Source organism: Leptonychotes weddellii, chromosome 7, assembly GCF_054177405.1.
Source record: "Leptonychotes weddellii isolate Sample4059 chromosome 7, ASM5417740v2, whole genome shotgun sequence".
In the NCBI taxonomy this organism is placed as follows: domain Eukaryota; kingdom Metazoa; phylum Chordata; class Mammalia; order Carnivora; family Phocidae; genus Leptonychotes; species Leptonychotes weddellii.
This window is the reverse complement of record NC_138375.1, coordinates 86,013,504-86,032,995: the sequence shown is the minus strand read 5'-3', so window position 1 is coordinate 86,032,995 and position 19,492 is coordinate 86,013,504. Positions and strand designations below refer to the sequence as shown.

Below are 19,492 nucleotides of genomic sequence, written 5' to 3'. Positions count from 1 at the left end.
CCTGTTCTAAACATCTGTAATGCGTTACGGCATTCTCAGTGCAGCCTACTAACCATTTTGGGTGCTCTTTCCCCTACCCTGTGCTGTTCTTTGTGGTATCTACCAAACAGATTGTATAAGCAAATAAAGATCACTGTTAACAGCTAATTTGTATTGAGTACTTACTATGTACCAGGCACTGTACTGTTTACCATGCATTATTTCATTGCATTCTTGTAACAGCTCTGAGTTAGAGACCATTATTACTCCGATTTTATAGATGGAGAAACTAGGGCAAGACTAAATAACTGGTAAATGGTAGAGGCTGGATTTTAACTGAGGTCACCTGCCCAAATTTTTAACTTCTGAGCTCCCTAACCAATGAAGGCTGGGTTAAAACCAAAATGATTCATAGTAAATATGCTTTTGCCTGTGCTGTCAGTAGGCTAAAATAAAAAGCCAGTACCTTTGTATTTTTCCAGATTGCAGACCAGCTTAGCACATCCTTTTTTGTCTCTTTCTAAGAAATTTGTAGTTTTATGTCTATTTAAAAAAAATCTTCTGGAATATTTCATAAATACGACTTAGGCTTTTATTAACCTGTTTTGCTTTTATCTTTCCATATCTCCAACAACCTTTATAATTTTTGAGAGAGCAGCTATCTTTGTAGGCTGTCTTATACATTCACAGATGGTATTATTTTATCTGTCCTCATACCATCTGTAGCATCAACCTAGTCTGTTCCAATTGGTGTTATCTTTCATTTATGCAGGAGTGAGTTATTAAAATAAAACTTTATATTTGTATAGCATTTTGGGTAAACGTTAGGGTAAAACATTGATTTATTTTATCACAACAATCCTATGCACAGAAAATTTAATTTTTTTTTTCACCTCATCTTGATCTACTTTATATGTAGTCTTTGGAATTGAGCTGAATTGAATTCAAGAACTACTTTTTGAAACACATACTGTGATCCCAGAACTGTGGGAATGAAGAAATGATCCCTGTTCTCACTGAGCTTACAGTCCAGCAGAAAAGACAGAGAAGTAAATACAATTACGATTTCCACTATGGAAAGACAATAGAGGGTTGTGTGGAAAAGGATGGCAGAGGATTAAATCTGGTCTGCTGAGTCCAAAAAGCTCTTTCAGAAGAAGGGTGAATAGGAGTTTGCCAAACAAAGTGGAGCTGGTAGGTAGCAGGAGAGAGGAAGAGAGTCTTCAAGGCAGAGTGAGCAGCAAATGAGGAGGCCCTGATATCAGAGAAGTTGGAATGACCAAAATATGGAACAATTTCAGTGTAAGTCAAACTTACAGTGAGAGGAAGAGAGTGGCAGCGGCCTGACTTGAGACTTGGGAGGTAAGCAGGGCCCAGTTGTCTTGTAGGTCAGTGAAGGAATCTGGATTTGCATCTAAGATTATTGGCAAATCATTGATGAGCTGAAAGCAGAGGTAAGACATGAACAGATTTGGAAGACCGCTCAGGCTACAGTGTGGAGACTGGATTGGAAAAGGGGGCAGAAGTGGATGCAGGAAAGTTAGGAGGCTCTTTTTGTAGTCTGTGTGAGAAATGATTTTTAATTAAACTAGTGTAGCAGTAGTAGAGATGGAAGGAAATGGATTGATTTAAGAGGCAACCCCACTGAGAATGGAGGAACCAGTGTGTATGTCTACAAAGCTCAGGTGTGTTCTACTGTGTCATGCTGAACCAAATGCCTGTTCTACATAGTAGAGTATGAGCCAGAGAAAAATGAAACAGAAATGAAGCCAGCCTAGTATGCATGTTGTGAACAGGCATGACCTCACAGAGTAGTTTGAAGGATAATAAAGAGAAAAGCACTCAATTAATTGGGAAGTACTCAATTTAACAGTCATCTAGGCAGGATTCTGAGGCTTGCCCTTCACGTCAATGTGTGTGATATCAAAGAACTTTGTTAGACAAATGTGTATTCAGTAGCTCACGTTTCCCTTTGGCCCTAAGTGTCAGTTCATTCTTTCATTTGCTTGCTTGCTCATTCTTAGTTCAAAAAAACATTTACTGAGGGCTCACTATCTACTAGGTATGTTTACTTATCTCAGTCTTTAATACCACATTATGGCCATCATACCTAGTCTGGGCCTTTGGCATTTATAGGCACTAGGTGGGCCACATCCTGTTTAGGGCACATTTAGTCAATCCGGTTTCCATTTTAAGTTGACAGCCTCACCATTTCCTCTCCAGTGGCCTGCCCATCACTTACGGTGTAGCCACTGATGAAATCCTCCTACTCTGGTCTCCCATGTCTCCTGACGTCTTATCTTCTGTACTTTCTGTTACTGCTCTGAGTCTTTGCTCAGGTTCAGTAATGCCTAATCCCACTTCAAACAGGTGATCAATTCAGCCACCACCACCAAGTCTTCTATCAAATTAGTTGATTGAATGAATGCATTGGTTTTTGACTGAGATGATCAGTCATTTCAGTCGGACTAGAAAACTCAATTGCCCTTTGTAGATCTGTTATATTAGCCAAGGTAAAACAAGCAGTTGTAGCAAATAAATCCTCAATCTCAGTGGTTTAAATACAATAAAAGTTTATTTCTTGCTAATGTAACGTCCACCTGGTAGCAAATGTGGGAGTGATGGGTTTTCTGCTCCACTAACGGACCCAGGCTGAGAGAGTCTTCAGGTGGCTCACAAGATTGTTTGGGGCCTAACATTCAGCTGGGGAAAGAACAGATGTGAAAGATCACACAGGAGGGTTTTATGGGCCAGAGCCAGAATTGGCTTAATCATTCCTGCTTACATTTTATTGTCTACAACGTGGGTACATGGCCATAGCTAATTGCAGAGGGAAACTGGGAAATGTCGTCTGACTGGGAAATGTCGTCTGTGTGTTTGCCCAGGAGGAATGGAAAATCTAAGGAGCCAGTTTCTGCTCCACCTAGTTAATGACTTTCCTTGTATGGTACCTGCTCTTTGATGTAAATGATAGGGGTTAGGAAGGGCCAGAGGTATGGAGGAGGAGTCCCTTTATGTTTTTCTAAGTAGCTGTTGTCACAGTGCTGGGCATAAGAGTGGGAAATGTCTCTATTCTGAATTCCTAACATATCTTATAATTGTTAACTACTCTGTTCCCACAGGGAGATAAATGCTCGACTAGATGCTGTATCTGAAGTACTCCATTCAGAATCCAGTGTGTTTGGTCAGATAGAAAATCATCTGCGTAAACTGCCCGATATAGAGAGAGGACTCTGTAGCATTTATCACAAAAAAGTAAGTGTGATAGAAATCAAATCTATTAAAGCTGTTAATGTTCTGTAGCACAAGGACACCAGGTATTAAAGGAAAACATGTCAGAGCTTTATCATTGTTATTATTTTGTGAAATCTTATGGATAACATGAGAGAATTCTTAGAACATTTAATGGCACAAATTAAAGTTATTCCAATTTTTTAGGGGCGCCTGGGTGGCTCAGTCGTTAAGTGTCTGCCTTTGGCTCAGGTCGTGATCCCAGGGTCCTGGGATTGAGCCCCGCGTCGGGCTCCCTGCTCCGTGGGAAGCCTGCTTCTCCCTCTCCCACTCCCCCTGCTTGTGTTCCCTCTCTCACTGTGTCTCTCTCTGTCAGGTAAATAAATAAAATCTTAAAAAAATAAAAAATAAAAAAAATAAAGTTATTTCAATTTTTGCATTGTAAAAAGTAAAGTTTGCCCCTTTCTGTTAACTACAGCAACGCATAGAGGCCCTTCTATTTTAACACAGGATATTCTCATGTTTCATCCTCAAAATGTGGACCATCATCAAAATAGGAAATTTCTTAGACTAGCCATTTTTTTTAAAAAAGATTTAATTATTGGAGAGTGTGCATGTGCACACACATGTGTGCACAGAGGGGTCGGGGGGAGGGGCAGTGGGAGAGGGGAGAGAGAATCTCAAGCTGACTCTGTGCTAAACACAGAGTTGGGAGTGGGGCTCGAGCCCATGATCCTGAGATCATGACCTGAGCTGAAACCAAGAGTCCAACACTTAATCGACTATTCCACCCAGGCACCCCTAGACTAGCCATTTTTAAAAAAGAGATGTCTTATTTCTTTTGACCCTAGAACAACTTCTTATTTGACTTATCCAAAGGAAAAATCTGCTAATATATCTGTGGGGGTATCAATATGCAAATGAGTTTGGGTATTGAAGCAAAGTAAAAAGCATTATTTTGATTTTTAGCACTTAAGCTTTACAGTTTGTCATAACATTAACAAGAGAGGATTTTCCCATGAGGCTAGCAGAAGATTTTTTTCAACAGAAACTTTGCAAATCAGAAAGGAGTGGCACGATATACTCAAAGTGCATAATGGGAAAAATCTGCAGCCAAGAATACTCTATCCAGCAAGGCTATTGTTCAGAATAGAAGGAGAGATAGTTTCCCAGACAAACAAAAACTAAAAGGAGTTCATGACCACTAAACCAGCACTGTAAGAAATATTTAAGGGGAACTTGAGTGGAAAGAAGAGACCAAAAGTGAAGTATAAATGTAGGAAATCCAAAAGCAGTAAAAATGATTATTTCTGTAAAAAATCAGTCAAGGACCTCACACACAAAAAAGGATATAAAATATAATAACATATACCTAAAACATGGGGAGGAGAGGAGAAAAGAATGGGTTCAAACTTTAACAGCCATCAACTTAATATAGACTGCTACATGCAGAAGAGGTTATATACAAACTAATGGTAACCATATATCAAAAATCACTAGTAAACTTGTAAAGAATAAAGAGATAGAAATCTAAATATATCACCAAAGAAAACCAGCAAAACATGAAAGAGAGAAAGAAAAGAAAGGATCAAAGAAAATCTTCAGAAACAACCACAAAACTAGTAATAAAATAGCAATAAATACATATCTATTAATAATTACTTTGAATGTAAGTGGACTAAACACTCCAATCAAAAGATGTAGGGTGACAGAATGAACAAAAAAACAAGACCCATCTATATGCTACATTCAGCAGATTAAAAGTGAGGGGATAGACAAACATCTACCATGCAAATGGATGTCTGAAGAAAGCCAGGGTAGCAATACTTATATTGGACAAACTGGACTTTAAAACAAAAACTATAACAAGAGACAAAGAACGGCACTAAATAATAATAAAGAGGACAATCCAACAAGAAGATATAACAATTGTAAATATGTATACACCCACATAGCGCCCAAATACATAAACAGTTAATAACTGACATAGAGGAACTAATTGATAATAATATAGTAATAGATCAATGCACAGATCATCTAAACAGAAAAATCAAGGAAACAGTGGCTTTGAGTGGCACATTGGACCAGATGGACTTAACAGATAAATTCAGAACATTGCATCCTAAACCCAAAGAATACACATTCTTTTCAAGTGCACACAGAACTCTTCTCCAGAATAGATCACTTATTAGCCCACAAAGCAAACCTCAGCAAATTTGAGAAGATCAAAATCATACCATGCATCTTTTCTGACCACAATGCTATGAAACTGGGAGTCAACCACAAGAAAAAATCTGGGAAGACCACAAATATATGGAGGTTAAACAACCTGATACTAAATGATGAATGGTGGATCAACCAGGAAATCAAAGGAGAAAGGAAAAACTACATGGAAACAAATGCAAATGAAAACGTGATGGTCCAAAACTTTTGGGACACCTGAAGGCAGTCATAAGAGGGAAGTTTATAGCAATACAGGCGCCTACCTCAAGAAGCAAGAGATCTCAAACATCCTAACCTTACACCTAAAGGAGCTAGAAAAAGAACAAACAAAACCTAAAATCAGGAGAAGGAAGGAGATAATTAAGATCAGAGCAGAAATAAATGATACGGAAACTAAAACAAAAAAAAAAAACAAGAAAACCCCAGCTCAATGAAAATAGAAGCTGGTTCTTTGGAAAAAAATAAGATTAATAAGATTGATAAACCCCTAGCCAGGTTTACCAAGAAAAAAAAGAAAGGACTCAAATAAAATCACAAATGAGAGAGGAGAAATAACAACCAACACCACAGAAATACCAACAATCATAAGAGAATATTATAAACTATATGCCAACAAATTGGACAACCTGGAAGAAATAGATAAATTCCTAGAAACATATAAACTACCAAAACTGAAACAAGGAGAAATAGAAAACTTGAACAGACCAGTAACCAGCAAAGAAGTTGATTCAGTAATCAAAAATATCCCAACAAAAGTCCAGGACCAGATGGCTTCACGGGTGAATTCTGCTAAACGTTTAAAGAAGAGTTGATACCTAATCTTCTCAAACTATTCCAAAAAATAGAAAAGGAAGGAAAACTTTTGAATTCGTTCTGTGAAGCCAGCATTACCCTGATATCAAAACCAGATAAAGACACCACTGAAAAAGTGATCTGTAGGCCAATATCCCTACAAAAAATCCCAACAAAATACTAGCAAACTAAATCCAACCATACATTAAAAAAAACATTAATCACGATCAAGTGTGATTTATTCCTGGGCTACAAGGGTGGTTCAGTATTCTTAAATCAACATCATACATCATATCAATAAGAGAAAGGATAAGAATCATGTGATCATTTCAATAGATGCAGAAAAAGCATTTGACAAAGTGCAATATCCATTCATGATAAAAACCTTCAACAAAGTAGGTTTAGAGGGAACATACCTCAACATAATAAAGGGCATATATGAAAAACCTACAGCTAACATCATCCTTAATGGGGAAAAACTAAGAGTAAGGTCAGGAATAAGACAAGGATGTCCACTCTCACTGCTTTTATCCACCATAGTACTGGAAGTCCTAGCCACAGCAATCAGACAAGGAAAGAAATAAAAGATACTCAGAATGGTAAGGAAGAAGTAAAACTTTCACTATTTGCAGATGAATGATACTCCATATAGAAAACCGTAAAGACTCGACCAAAAAACTTCTAGAACTGATGAATTGAGTAAAGTCCTATGATACAAAATCAATGTACAGAAATCTGTTGCATATATATATACCAATAATGAAGCAGCAGAAAGCAAAATTAAGAAAACAATTCCATTTACAATTGCACCAAAAATAATATACCTAGAAATAAACCTAACCAAAGAGGTGAAACACCTGTACTCTGAAAACTATAAAACACTGATGAAATGCCTATCGACTGATGAATTGGTAAAGAAGGTTTGATATATATATCTACACATGCAATGAACCCCCCCCACACACATACACACATACACACACACATGAGTATTACTTGGCCATAAAAAAGAACAAAATCTTGTCATTTGTAATGTTGTGGATGGAGCATAGAGAATTATGCCAAATGAAAAAGTCAGAAAAGACAAATACCGTATGGTTTCACTCGTGTGGAATTTAAGAAGCAAAACAAATGAGCATAGGGGGAAAAAAGAGTGTGCAAACCGTGAAAGAGATTCTTTTTTTTTTTTAAGATTTTATTTATTTATTTGACAGAGAAAGAGCACAAGTGGTTGCAGGGGTAGAGGGAGAGGGAGAAGCAGACTCTCCGCTGAGCAGGGAGCCCGACGGGGCTCAATCCCAGGACCCTGAGATCATGACCTGGGCTGAAGGCAGACACTTAACTGAGCCACCCAGGTGCCCCAAGGAGACTCTTAATTATGGAGAGCAAACTGATGGTTACCAAAGGGGAGGTGGGTGGGAGGATGGGTGAAGTGGGTGATGGAGATTAAGGAGGACACTTGTTGTGATGAGTACCAGGTGTTACGTATAGGTGTTGAGTCACTGAATTGTATACCCAAAGCTGGTGGTACACTGTATGTTTACTAGCTGGGGTTTATATTAAAGCTTTTTTAAAAAAAAGATGAGAGATACATTGGAATATTACAGAATGGAGTATTACTGAGCCATGAAAAGAAAGATCTTGAACATTTGTGACTACATGAATAGACCTAGAGGGTATAATCCTAGATGGAATAAGTCAGAGAAAGACAAATACCATATGATTTCACTTATACATGGAATCCAAAAAACAAAAATGAACAAATGGATAAGGAAAGTGTGGTGTATATATACTCAGTAGTAATCAGCCATAAAAAAAAGTATGAGATCTTGCCATTTGCAACATCAATGGACCTAGAGAGTATTATGCTATATGAAATAAGTCAGAGAAAAAGAAAACAAATGAATAAACAAAAAAGCAGAATCAGACATGTGACTACAGAGAACAAACTGATGGTGGCCAGAAGGAAGAAGGTGGGGGGGATGGACAAAATGGATAAAAGGGAGTGGGAGGTGCATGCTTCCTGTTACGGAATATGTAAGTCACGGGAATAAAAGGTACTGCATAGGGAATGCAGTCACTAATAGTGTAATGGCATTGTGACAGATGGTTGCTACCCTTCTGGTGAGCAAGCATAATGTATAGCTTGTCAAATTGCTATGTTCTATACCTGACACTAATGTAACATTGTGTGTCAAATAAAACTTCAACAACAACAACAAAAACACAGATGAAAGAAATTGAAGACAACACCAAGAAATGGAAAGACATTCTGTGCTCCAGTATTTGGAAGAACAAATATTGTTAAAATGTCTATACTACCCAGAGCAATCTACAGATTTAATGGAATCCCTATCAAAATACCAACAGCTTTTTTCACAGAACTAGAACAGACAATCCTAAAATCTGTGTGGAACCTCAGAAGACCCCAAGTAGCTAAAGCAGTCTTAAAAAAAGCAAAGCAAAGCTAGAGGCATCACAATTCTGAATGTTAAGTTTTATTACAAAGCTGTAGAATCAAAACAGTGTGGTACTGGCACAGAAAGAGACAATAGATCAATGGAACAGAATAGAAAATCCCGAAACAAACCCACAATTAAATGGTCACTGAACCTTCAACAAAGCAGGAAAGACTATCCAGTGGGAAAAAGACAGTCTTCGAGTGCCAGGGTGGCACAGTTGGATGAGCGTCCAAGTCTTGGTTTCGGCTCAGGTGATGATCTCATGGGTCCTGAGATCGAGCCCTGCGTTGTCAAGCTCTGCACTTGGTGGGGAGTCTGCTTGAAGATTCTCTCTGTGCTCCTCCCCCCACTTTCTCTCTCTCTTTCTCAAATAAATAAATAAATCTTTAAAAAGAATCTCTTCAACAAATGGTGTTGAGGAAACTGGACAGCAACATGCAGAATAATGAAACTGGGGCACCTGGGTGTCTTAGTCAGTTAAATGTCCGACTCTTGATTTTGGCTCAGGTCATGATCTCAGGGTTGTGAGATTGAGCCCTGGATTGGGTTCTTTGCTCAGTGAAGAGTCTGCTTAAGATTCTGTTCCTCTCCCACTGCCCCTCCCCCCACTTACACACACACTCTCTCTCTCTCAAAATAAATAAATAAATCTCAAAAAAAAAGAATGAAATTGGACCACTTTCTTACAGTATACACAAAAATAAATTCAAAATGGATTAAAGACCTAAATGTGAGACCTGAAGTCATAAAAATCCTAGAAGAGAACACAGGCAATAACTTTTTTGACATTAGCTGTAGCAACTTCTTTCTAGATAATGTCTCCTGAGGCAAGGGAAATAAAAGCAAAAATAAATGATTGGGACTACATCAAAATAAAAAGCTTCTGCACAGTGAAGGAGACAGTCAACAAAACTAAAAGGCAGCCTATGGAATGGGAGAAGACATTTTTGAATGATATATCCATTAAAGGGTTAGTATTCAAAATATGTAAAGAACTTATATAGCTCAACACCTAAAAAACAAGTAATCCAATTAAAAATGGAGCACTGGGTGTTACATGCAAACAATGAATCAGGAACACTACATCAAAAACTGATGATGTTGGGGCACCTGGGTGGCTCATTTTGTTAAGCGACCTAATGATCCTGGAGTCCTGGGATCGAGTCCCACATCAGGCTCCCTGCTCAGCAGGGAGTGTGCTTCTCCCTCTGACCCTCCCTCCTCTCATGTGCTCTCTCTCTTTCAAATAAATAAATAAAATCTTTAAAAAAAAAAAAACCCAAAAAACTAATGATGTAATATATGGTGATTAACATAATAAAATAAATTTAAAAAAAATGGGCAGAAGACATGCACAGACATTTCTCCAAAGAAGACATCCAGGTAGCCAACAGACACATGAAAAGATGCTCATCATCACTTATCAGGGAAATACAAATCAAAACTACAGTGAGATATCTCACACCTGTGAAAATGGATAAAATCAACAGTATAAGAAACAACAGGTGTTGGCAAGGATGTGGCGAAAAAGGAATTCTCTTGCACTTGTGGGGGAATGCAAAGTGATGCAGCCATTGTGAAAAACAGTATGGGGGTTCCTCAAAAAGTTAAAAGTACCCTACAATCCAGCAGTTGTACTACTGGGTATTTACCCGAAGAATACAAGAATGCTAATTCAAAGGGGTACATGCACCCTCATGTTTATTGCAGCATTATTTACAATAGCCAAATTACGGAAGCAGCCCAGATGTCGGTTGACAGATGAATGGATAAAGAAAAGGTGGTATAAAAAAGAATGAAATCTTTTTTGCTCTGACATGGATGAAGCTAGAGATTATAATGCTAAGTGAAATAAGTGAGAAAGACAAATACCATATGATTTCACTCGTGGAATTTAAGAAACAAAACAAACGAGCAAAGGGAAAAATAAGAGAGACACAGATCAAGAAACAGACTCTTAACTATGCAGAACAAACTGATGGTTACCAGAGGGGAGGTGGGCAGGGGGATGGGTGAAATAGATGATGGGGATTCAGGAGTGAACTTGTGATGAGCACTGGGTGATGTGTGGAATTGTTAAATCACGATATTGGACACCTAAAACTAATGTAACACTCTGTTAAGTATACTGGCATTAAAATAAAAACTTAATTAAAAGTAAATAAATTAATTAACACCAATTAAATGAAAAAAACCGAGAGATTTTTCACACAGAAATAATTTATCTTCAAAATATGCTTAGAATTAATAAAAATCAATTAAGTATATTTATAATTGTTGATAAACTTTCTGTAGTGTTTTACCTGTTGTGGGAGTCATTCACATATGTTAGACCCTTTGTCCCTTGTAAAAACTTTATGAAATTGAGAAGGTAAACTGTGTTTCTCACCTTCTTACTAAAGGGACACTATGTATACTGCTATCTCTATATAATGCTATCACAGCTTGCATTACCTTGGATAAAATGATGATGCTGAGAAGAGAGTTAGTAGCTTGTTAGTAAGGGACAGAATTAGTATTTAAACCAGGGTCCTTGGGCGCCTGGGTGGCTCAGTTGGTTAAGCGACTGCCTTCGGCTCAGGTCATGATCCTGGAGTCCCGGGATCGAGTCCCGCATCGGGCTCCCTGCTCGGCGGGGAGTCTGCTTCTCCCTCTGACCCCCCCCCCTCATGCTCTCTCTCTCTCTCATTCTCTCTCTCAAATAAATAAATAAAATCTTTAAAAAAAAAAAATAAATAAATAAACCAGGGTCCTTGACTGGGTTTTTAGTGGGTACACTTCGGATGTGACCATTTTTGATGTAGTAGTTTTGTCTACCATTGCATTTTTTTCCTGGTTATCCTGACATAAGCCATCTTTATTTTCTGCCCAAATGTAAATCCCTGCCAATGTAATAATTTTATTGTAGAACAGTTTTTATGTGCCCACATTTTAGTTGTGACCAATTTTTCATTAGTCTTTACTTTTTTTAGTCCTTTCCCCCACAAAGTTTTACTGGAACAATAAGTACTGCTTCTGAGAATACTTGCAGTGCCCGAGAGGACTTATGTAACTGCTCCATATGCTTCAGCTAAATTTGAAAACAAAGAACAAGCCAGAATTGGGAAATACTCATCCCTCGGGAAGAATGCATGGGTTGGTTACGGGGTCAGTGGAGTCTTGTACCATGAGTTGGTGCCCTTGTGGTGGTGTTTTGCTGGCAGTAACAGAGGTTGTCCTGTTACTGTACCGCCCCATTTCCTGCGGTTCCAGTTACCCGCCGTCAACAGCAGTCTAGAAGCAGGTGGTCACCTTCTGATATACTGTCAGAAGGTCAGTAATAGCCTAACTCTACGTCACAGTGCCTCTGACATTCGCCTCACTTCATCTCATCAGTAGGCATTTTATCGTCTCATATCATCATAAGAAGAAGGGTGAGTACAGTGTAATATATTTTGACAGGGAGAGAGAGACCACATTCATATAACTTTTATTACAGTATATTGTTATAATTGTTCTACTTGATTATTAGTTATTGTGCACCTCTTACTAGCGCACCTAGTTTATCAATTAAACTTTATCATAGGTATACGTGTATAGGAAAAAACAGTACATATGGGGTTAGGTACTATCTGGGGTTTCAGATATCCATTAGGGGTCTTAGAACATATCCCCCATAGATAAGGGGGGACTCATGTAGTCAAAAATTTTATAGTTGACATTTTTGAGGTTACAGAGTGGATGTCAAACCATTTGTTAGGTTGTATCATTGGTCCTGTGCCTGACAATCAGTGCATATTACTCTTCATCAAGCAACGGGTCTCTAAGCACCTTGTCTTCACTGCTTGAAAGGATTCACTGACAGTCGTTAAAGATTTCTCTCTTTCTCAAGAAAAAATAGGGACAAAGCTGAGAAAAGTATTAATTGCTAACTAAAAGAGCAGAGTCAAAGTATCCATGGCATCAAGACAGAAGCATCTTTCCCATGGTGCTGTGATTTTTATTGTGCTTTGCTTCTCTTTAAACTTTACTTTGATGTTTTCAATTCATAAGGTTTGTGTATTTACAAAAGTTTTAAAACTTTGGTAAAATAATCTAATTCTTTTTTTTAAAATTGAGATATAATTTACATATAGCCTTGTGTTTCAGATGTACACATAATCAGTGGTTTGATATACGTATATATTGAGAAATAATCACAATAGGTCTAATTAACATTCATCACCACATGTAGTTACAAAGCCTTCTTTTTCTTATGATGAGAACTTTTAGGATCTACTCTCTTAGCAGTGTTCAGACATGCAGTGCAGTATTATTAACTATAGTTACCATGCTATACATTACATCTCCAGGACTTACTTCTTTTATAATTGGAAGTTTGTACCTTTTGATCATCTTCACCCATTTCATCCACTTGCCCTCCATGGCCCACCTCTGGCAACCACAAATCTATTCTCTGCATCTATGGGTTTGCCTTTTTTTTTTTTTTTAAAGATTTTTACATATGATTAAAATTATATGGTATAGAATCGGATTCATTTTAAAAGTAACCAAGAATGACTTTTGTCGGGGCGCCTGGGTGGCTCAGTCGTTAAGCGTCTGCCTTCAGCTCAAGTCATGATCCCAGGGTACTGGGATCGAGCTCCGCATCGGGCTCCCTGCTCGGCCAGGAGCCTGCTTCTCCCTCTCCCACTCCCCCTGCTTGTGTTCCCTCTCTAGCTGTCTCTCTCCCTCTCTGTCAAATAAATAAAATAAAATCTTTAAAAAAAAAAAAAGAATGACTTTTGTTTTAGAGTTTCAAACTGTACTTTAGTGAAGGAACTTATGACTCACTCAGAAGTTGTTCCTTATTGCTGTTTTAATGTTTACACAAGTGTGCCTGAAGATTGATTTGAAAAGTGAGGATTAGAAATGACTTGGTAACAGACCAACTTTAGGAAGTCTAAATGCTTTCAACCTAATTTTTATAGATTAGTTTGCTGGCTCTTGGAACACACCACCAAACACATGTCTGTTCTTTATCATTAGATTACTCTAAATAAGCTTCTGCTGTATGCACCAAATGGTGAGTGATATCCTGGGCACAGACTGTGCCAATTATGTAAAATTCATAAAATGGTTAGGAACACTATTTGGATGTTGTGGAAGTGGTAAGCCTAGGCCATATGGCTGTGTGGAAAGTGCCATGGAATAGTCACAAATAGGTATTTTTCATGTCGATAATAATAGAAGATACCAAGAAGGCCAACCCTGAAACAAAGCAAACATTTCTTGATTAGTAAAAGGATTTTACTAAATATATATATAAATAAATAAATATATATATATACACACACACATAATTAGTATCTTATAGTAAAACTTCAAATTCAAATCTTAGAGAACAGTGTTAGTCTTAGAAACCCATACTAACTTTGCTCAAGAACTGTTTTGTAAGAAAATGATACATAACTGCTAAGATTGGTGAATACATTTAAAGGATTATGGCACTTAGTAAATGTTAGAGGAGAGCGTTTCCAGAATTTTGTAGGCGAGAATAATTTCTTGGCCAGACTGGTACAAGCCTAAAGCCACGTTCTTAGTATGGAACTTAGGCTGGAGTTCTTCTAGTCCCATGATGACCCTTTTCCACACTTACGGATGTGTTCTAATGCTCTTCCACAGAGAAATTTGCTGCTGGAGTTGGGATTGAACATGAGTGACTCCAGGAGCTACTACTTCACCCTTCTCTTCAGCTTTCTGGCAGCTCTATTGAGTTATTTTGTTTAAGAAACTTGAAAACAACGTGCCTTGGGCACTTAAAACTTGATTGCAAAGCACTTCGTTTTCACTTTGCTGCTGTTGCTGACTTAAATTTTATATCTGAGGATGAAAAATCATCCTCAAATTACAATAATTATAAGAGGTTATTATTCAAAAATTGTATTGAAATGTTTACTTTTAGTTTTCACTTTTGTTAGAATGTATCTATTTAATAATTAACTATTGACTGTTGGCCAAAAACCTAGGCTCCACATTACAAAAATCCAGCCTCTATATTTATCTTTCCCATCATACAGTGGCCTCTCTGGTGAAGAGATACTTTATGATACACTTTAGATTCAGCTTTTATTCAGCTGGACCTAACTTCTTATTTTTTTGCATAATTTACTTCATTCCTTTTAGTTAATAATTTTTTCTTTGTAAATAGGTTCTTAGCATTAATTCATTTTATGTATACTATTTATTATGTGTACTTATCATTTACTCAACCCTAAATCATCTTCTCATCTCAAGATACTTATTTTCATCAAATATTCTATTTCATTTTACCTGGTCCAACTTAGACTGATTGCCCTCTATACTAGTTGTATAGCTATCTTCTTTGATTTATTTCCCTTGAATTGAATCTTTTGTTCAAAATTCTGTGTCTTCCTTTTGGTTTATTACTTCATTCTGATAGAGTGCATTTTCTAGAAGCATCCTGAGACAGGGTATTGGAAGTACAGTTGACCTCAACTCCTTTGAACAGTGCAGGAGTTAAGGGCATTGACCCCTGAAGAGTTGAAAATCTATGTATAACTTTTGACTGCCCCAAAACTTAACTACTAATAGCCTGCTGTTGACCTGAAGTTTAATGATAGTCAATTAACATGTTTTGTATGTTATATTTTATTATATACTGTCTTCTTACAATAAAGTAAGCTAGAGAAAAGATGTGAAGAAAATCATAATATTAAGACAGTTTCTTTTGAGAAAGAGAAAATACATTTGCAGTACAGTAGATTTATACAAAAAAATTTGTGTAGAAGTGGACCTGCACAATTCAAACCTGTGTTGTTCAAGGGTCAACAGTAAATGTTTTGAAATGTTGTCTGGAAATGTCTTGTTTTCTTTTCTTTTTTTTAAGATTTTATTTATTAGAGAGAGAGAGTGCACGAGCCGGCGGTGGGGGCAGAAGGAGAAAGAGTAGCAGTGTCTCCACTGAACAGGGAGCCCAACACATGGCTTGATCCCAGGACCCTGGGATCATGACCTGAGCCAAAGGCAGATGCTTAACTGACTGAGCCACCCAGGCGCCCCTGGAAATGTCTTATTTTCTACTCACATTTGATTGGTAGTTTGACTGGGTATAAAGTTCTAGGCTATAAATTATTTTCCTTTAGAATTTTGTGTTACTCCATTGTTTTCTAGCTTCTGTTATTTTTGTTGGATAGTCTGATTCCTGATTCTTGGTGTGACTTTATCTCCTTCCAGAAATTGAAACATTTTCTTTTCATCCCTGATATTCTCAGATTTCATGATGATTTGCCATGATTTGGTTCTGTTTTCATCCATTGTATTGAGCCTTTATTTTTTTTAAAGATTTTATTTATTTATTTGACAGAGATAGCGAGAGCAGGAACACAAGCAGGGGGAGTGGGAGAGGGGAGAAGCAGGCTTCCCGTGGAGCAGGGAGCCCGACGTGGGACTCGGTCCCAGGACCCTGGGATCATGACCTGAGCCGAAGGCAGACGCTTAACGACTGAGCCACCCAGGCGCCCCATGTATTGAGCCTTTAAATTTGGCAACCAAGTTCTGGGAAATTTTCCTGAGTTATATTTAGGTTCTTTCTTTTTTGAAGTTCTTTTTTTTGAATTGGTTGAATCCTGTTCTCTGAATGTTCCTATTTAAAAAAAAAAGTATCCCGTTCTTGTTTCATGATTGCATTCTTCTCTGTTTAACTGAGGATATTGTTTTTTTTTAAGTTTATTTATTTTTAATGTTTTTATTTAAATTCAATTAATTAACACATAATGTATTACTATTAGTTTCAGAGGTAGAGTTCAGTGATTCATCAGTTTTACTAAATACTCAGTGTTCCTTATATCACATGCCCTCCTTAATGTCCATCACCCAGTTATCCCATCCCCCCACTCTCCTCCCCTCCAGCAACCCTCAGTTTGTTTCCTATGATTAAGAATCTCTTACGGTTTGTCTCCCTCTTTGATTTTGTCTTGTTTTATTTTTCCTTCCCTTCCCCTATGATCCTGTTTTGTTTCTTAAATTCCACATATGAGTGAGATTGTATAATTGTCTTTCTGTGATTGACTTATTTCGCTTAGCATAATACCCTGTAGTTCCATCCATGTCATTGCAAATGGCAAGATTTCATTTTTTTGATGACTGCATAGTATTCCATTGTATATGTGTACCACATCTTCTTTATCCATCTTTTGATGGGTATTTGGGCTCTTTCCATAGTATAGCTATTGTGGACATTGCTGCTATAAACGTTGGGGTGCAGGTGCCCTGTCGGATCACTGCATTTGTATCTTTGGGGTAAATACCCAGTAGTGCAATTGCTGGATCATAAGGTAGCTCTATTTGCAACTTTTTGAGGAACCTCCATACTGTTTTCCAGAGTGGCTGCACCAGCTTGCATTCCCACCAACAGTAATACTGGTTTTTTCTAAGACATTTTCTTCTACGTATATAGGCTGTATTCCCTCTAGTATTTGTTGATTGATTAATTGATTGTTTTGGTTTTTTCATTTCATGTTAGAATTTTTTATCTGATGCCCGATCATTTTTAAAGAGTGGGTAAGAGTTTTATCAGTGGATAAAATGCTGATAAGAAGATCTCTGTAGGGCGCCTGGGTGGCTCAGTCAGTTAAGCGACTGCCTTCAGCTCAGGTCATGATCCCATGGTCCTGGGATCGAGTCCCACATCAGGCTCCTTGCTCCGCGGGGAGCCTGCTTCTCCCTCTCCCACTCCTCCTGCTTGTGTTCCCTCTCTCACTGTGTCTCTCTCTGTCAAATGAATAAATAAAATCTTTAAAAAAAAAAGATCTCTGTAGATGAATATGGCTTGCAAAATATGAAGTAAACTGTACAGTGTACTAGCTGATCCATTTTTGGAGTGAACTCCTGCTTTAGTATCATTCCAATTTTAGTATATGTGCTGCCGAAGCGAGCACCCTGCTTTAGTATCTTCAGAATTTTCCTCTTGGGCCTGTGCTATTCCCTAGGTACTCTTTTAGCCTCCTGAATGGCTAACGATGTTCTGGGAGCTAGGTGGAAGCAATTGGGAATCTCCGTTTTCTCTTATTTTAATCCCTTGCTTTTGGTGGTATTCTCATCTTTCACTGTGCCTGAAGATGGTTCAGGTACACTATGTTTTACCTTCTCCAGAGAATAAAATTAGTCTTTTGTTGGTTAGGAAAATAGTGATTGCTCAGTGGCATGGAGAGGAATAAAATATTGAGGGATAATTGCTTCTTAATTCATTTGCAACCAGTCATGTTCTACCCACCCACCCACTCCCAGCTTCCTCTTCCAAAGATAATTTGTGCCACCAATTTCTGAGTCTTTTAGGATTCTTGGTGTAACTCAAGTTGGGTTCTAGTTTTCCTCATAGCCAGCTTGAAATGCTAATATTTTGAATCTTCTAAGTCAGTTACCACTTATCTATTTACTTTATAGTTTCTAAGATGTTGTTACTGCTGTCTTTTCTTCTAGTTATTCTTGAGGTTTTATGCCTTTTTAAACAATCTTGGACTGTAGTTTCAAGATAGTGTGAAATTAGATGTAACATGTTCAGCTTATTCTCTTTATCAGAAGTTCCAAAAGTAAAAATTATTCATGTTCATGTTTACAAATTGCAACAGTGTTTATAAAGGTATGAAATAAAGAATAAAACATTTTCCTCTACTTTCCCCCTGAATACACACCACCCAGAGGTAACTAGAGTAAGTTAACATGTGTACCCTTCCAGATATTTTTTATTTATATTTTTATCTATATAGAATAATGCATATAGTATGAAGAATCAAAAATGAAATTTTACTGTATAAATACATATGGTATATAGTATAAACATATACTATGTATATGTAATATTTGTCAAAATTATGGAGTTCCATGTTGATCTGTACATCAATATGTACAGATGTCTTAATTTTTTTTAACTGTTTAATACTATTACATTGTATGAGCTTTTCCTAATAAGATCCCAATTGTTAGATACTTGTTTCCTATTCATCTTTTTAATATTATTACCATAGTGCTACTATAAATATTCAGATACACATACTTTTTCACTACTTGTTAAGTATAGTTTTCGTTTAATTTTTAAGAGTGGAATTATTTAGTCAAAGGGTATATGCACTTTACTCTTCAAAGAGGTTATGCCTCTACTAATTGTATATAAAAGTGGCTTTTTTAATAACCTGTGTGACTTAGCTATTATCAGGTTTTAAAATCTTTGGCATTCTGATAAGTGACAAATGCTATCTTGTCATTTTAATTTGCTTGTTCTAATTATGTGTGAGGTTAATTGTGCTTATTGGGCATTCTTTTTTTTTATGAGCTGCATATTCAGTTCACTTAGCCATTATTCTGTGGATTATTCATCTTTTCCAGGTAGATTTGTAAGAAGAACTCATTAAACTGGGAAGAATTTTGCCATTTATTTCTCACACGTTTTGCAGATATTTCCCCAGAATTGTCCTTTATATTTTTGACATTGGTTACTGCATTTTTGCTATATGGTCAATATATTTTATTTTTATTTATTTATTTATTTATTTTAAAGATTTTATTTATTTATTTGACAGAGAGAGACAGCGAGAGATGGAACACAAGCAAGGGGAGTGTGAGAGGCAGAAGCAGGCTCCCCACAGAGCAGGGAGCCGGGTGCGGGGCTCGATCCCAGGACCCTGGGATCATGACCTGAGCCGAAGGCAGCCGCTTAACGACTGAGCCACCCAGGCGCCCCTGGTCAATATATTTTAAAGTGAAAAATTATTGAACAAGTATTGGCTTTATTCTCCCTGGCCCAAATTATTTTCTTTAGAGTTTTAAAA

At 37.3% G+C, this 19,492-nt stretch overlaps 1 protein-coding gene across 5 annotated transcripts in view; it reads left to right on the top strand.

Moving 5' to 3' along the window:
• Positions 1-19,492, top strand: part of MSH3 (mutS homolog 3) — a 183,871-nt gene that overhangs the window by 78,705 nt on the left and 85,674 nt on the right. For all 5 annotated transcript variants that reach the window (XM_081826656.1, XM_081826657.1, XM_081826655.1 and 2 more), the window contains one exon: positions 3,102-3,234. In XM_081826656.1, coding sequence (XP_081682782.1) covers positions 3,102-3,234 — 133 coding nt within the window. The remainder of the gene's footprint in view (positions 1-3,101; positions 3,235-19,492) is intronic.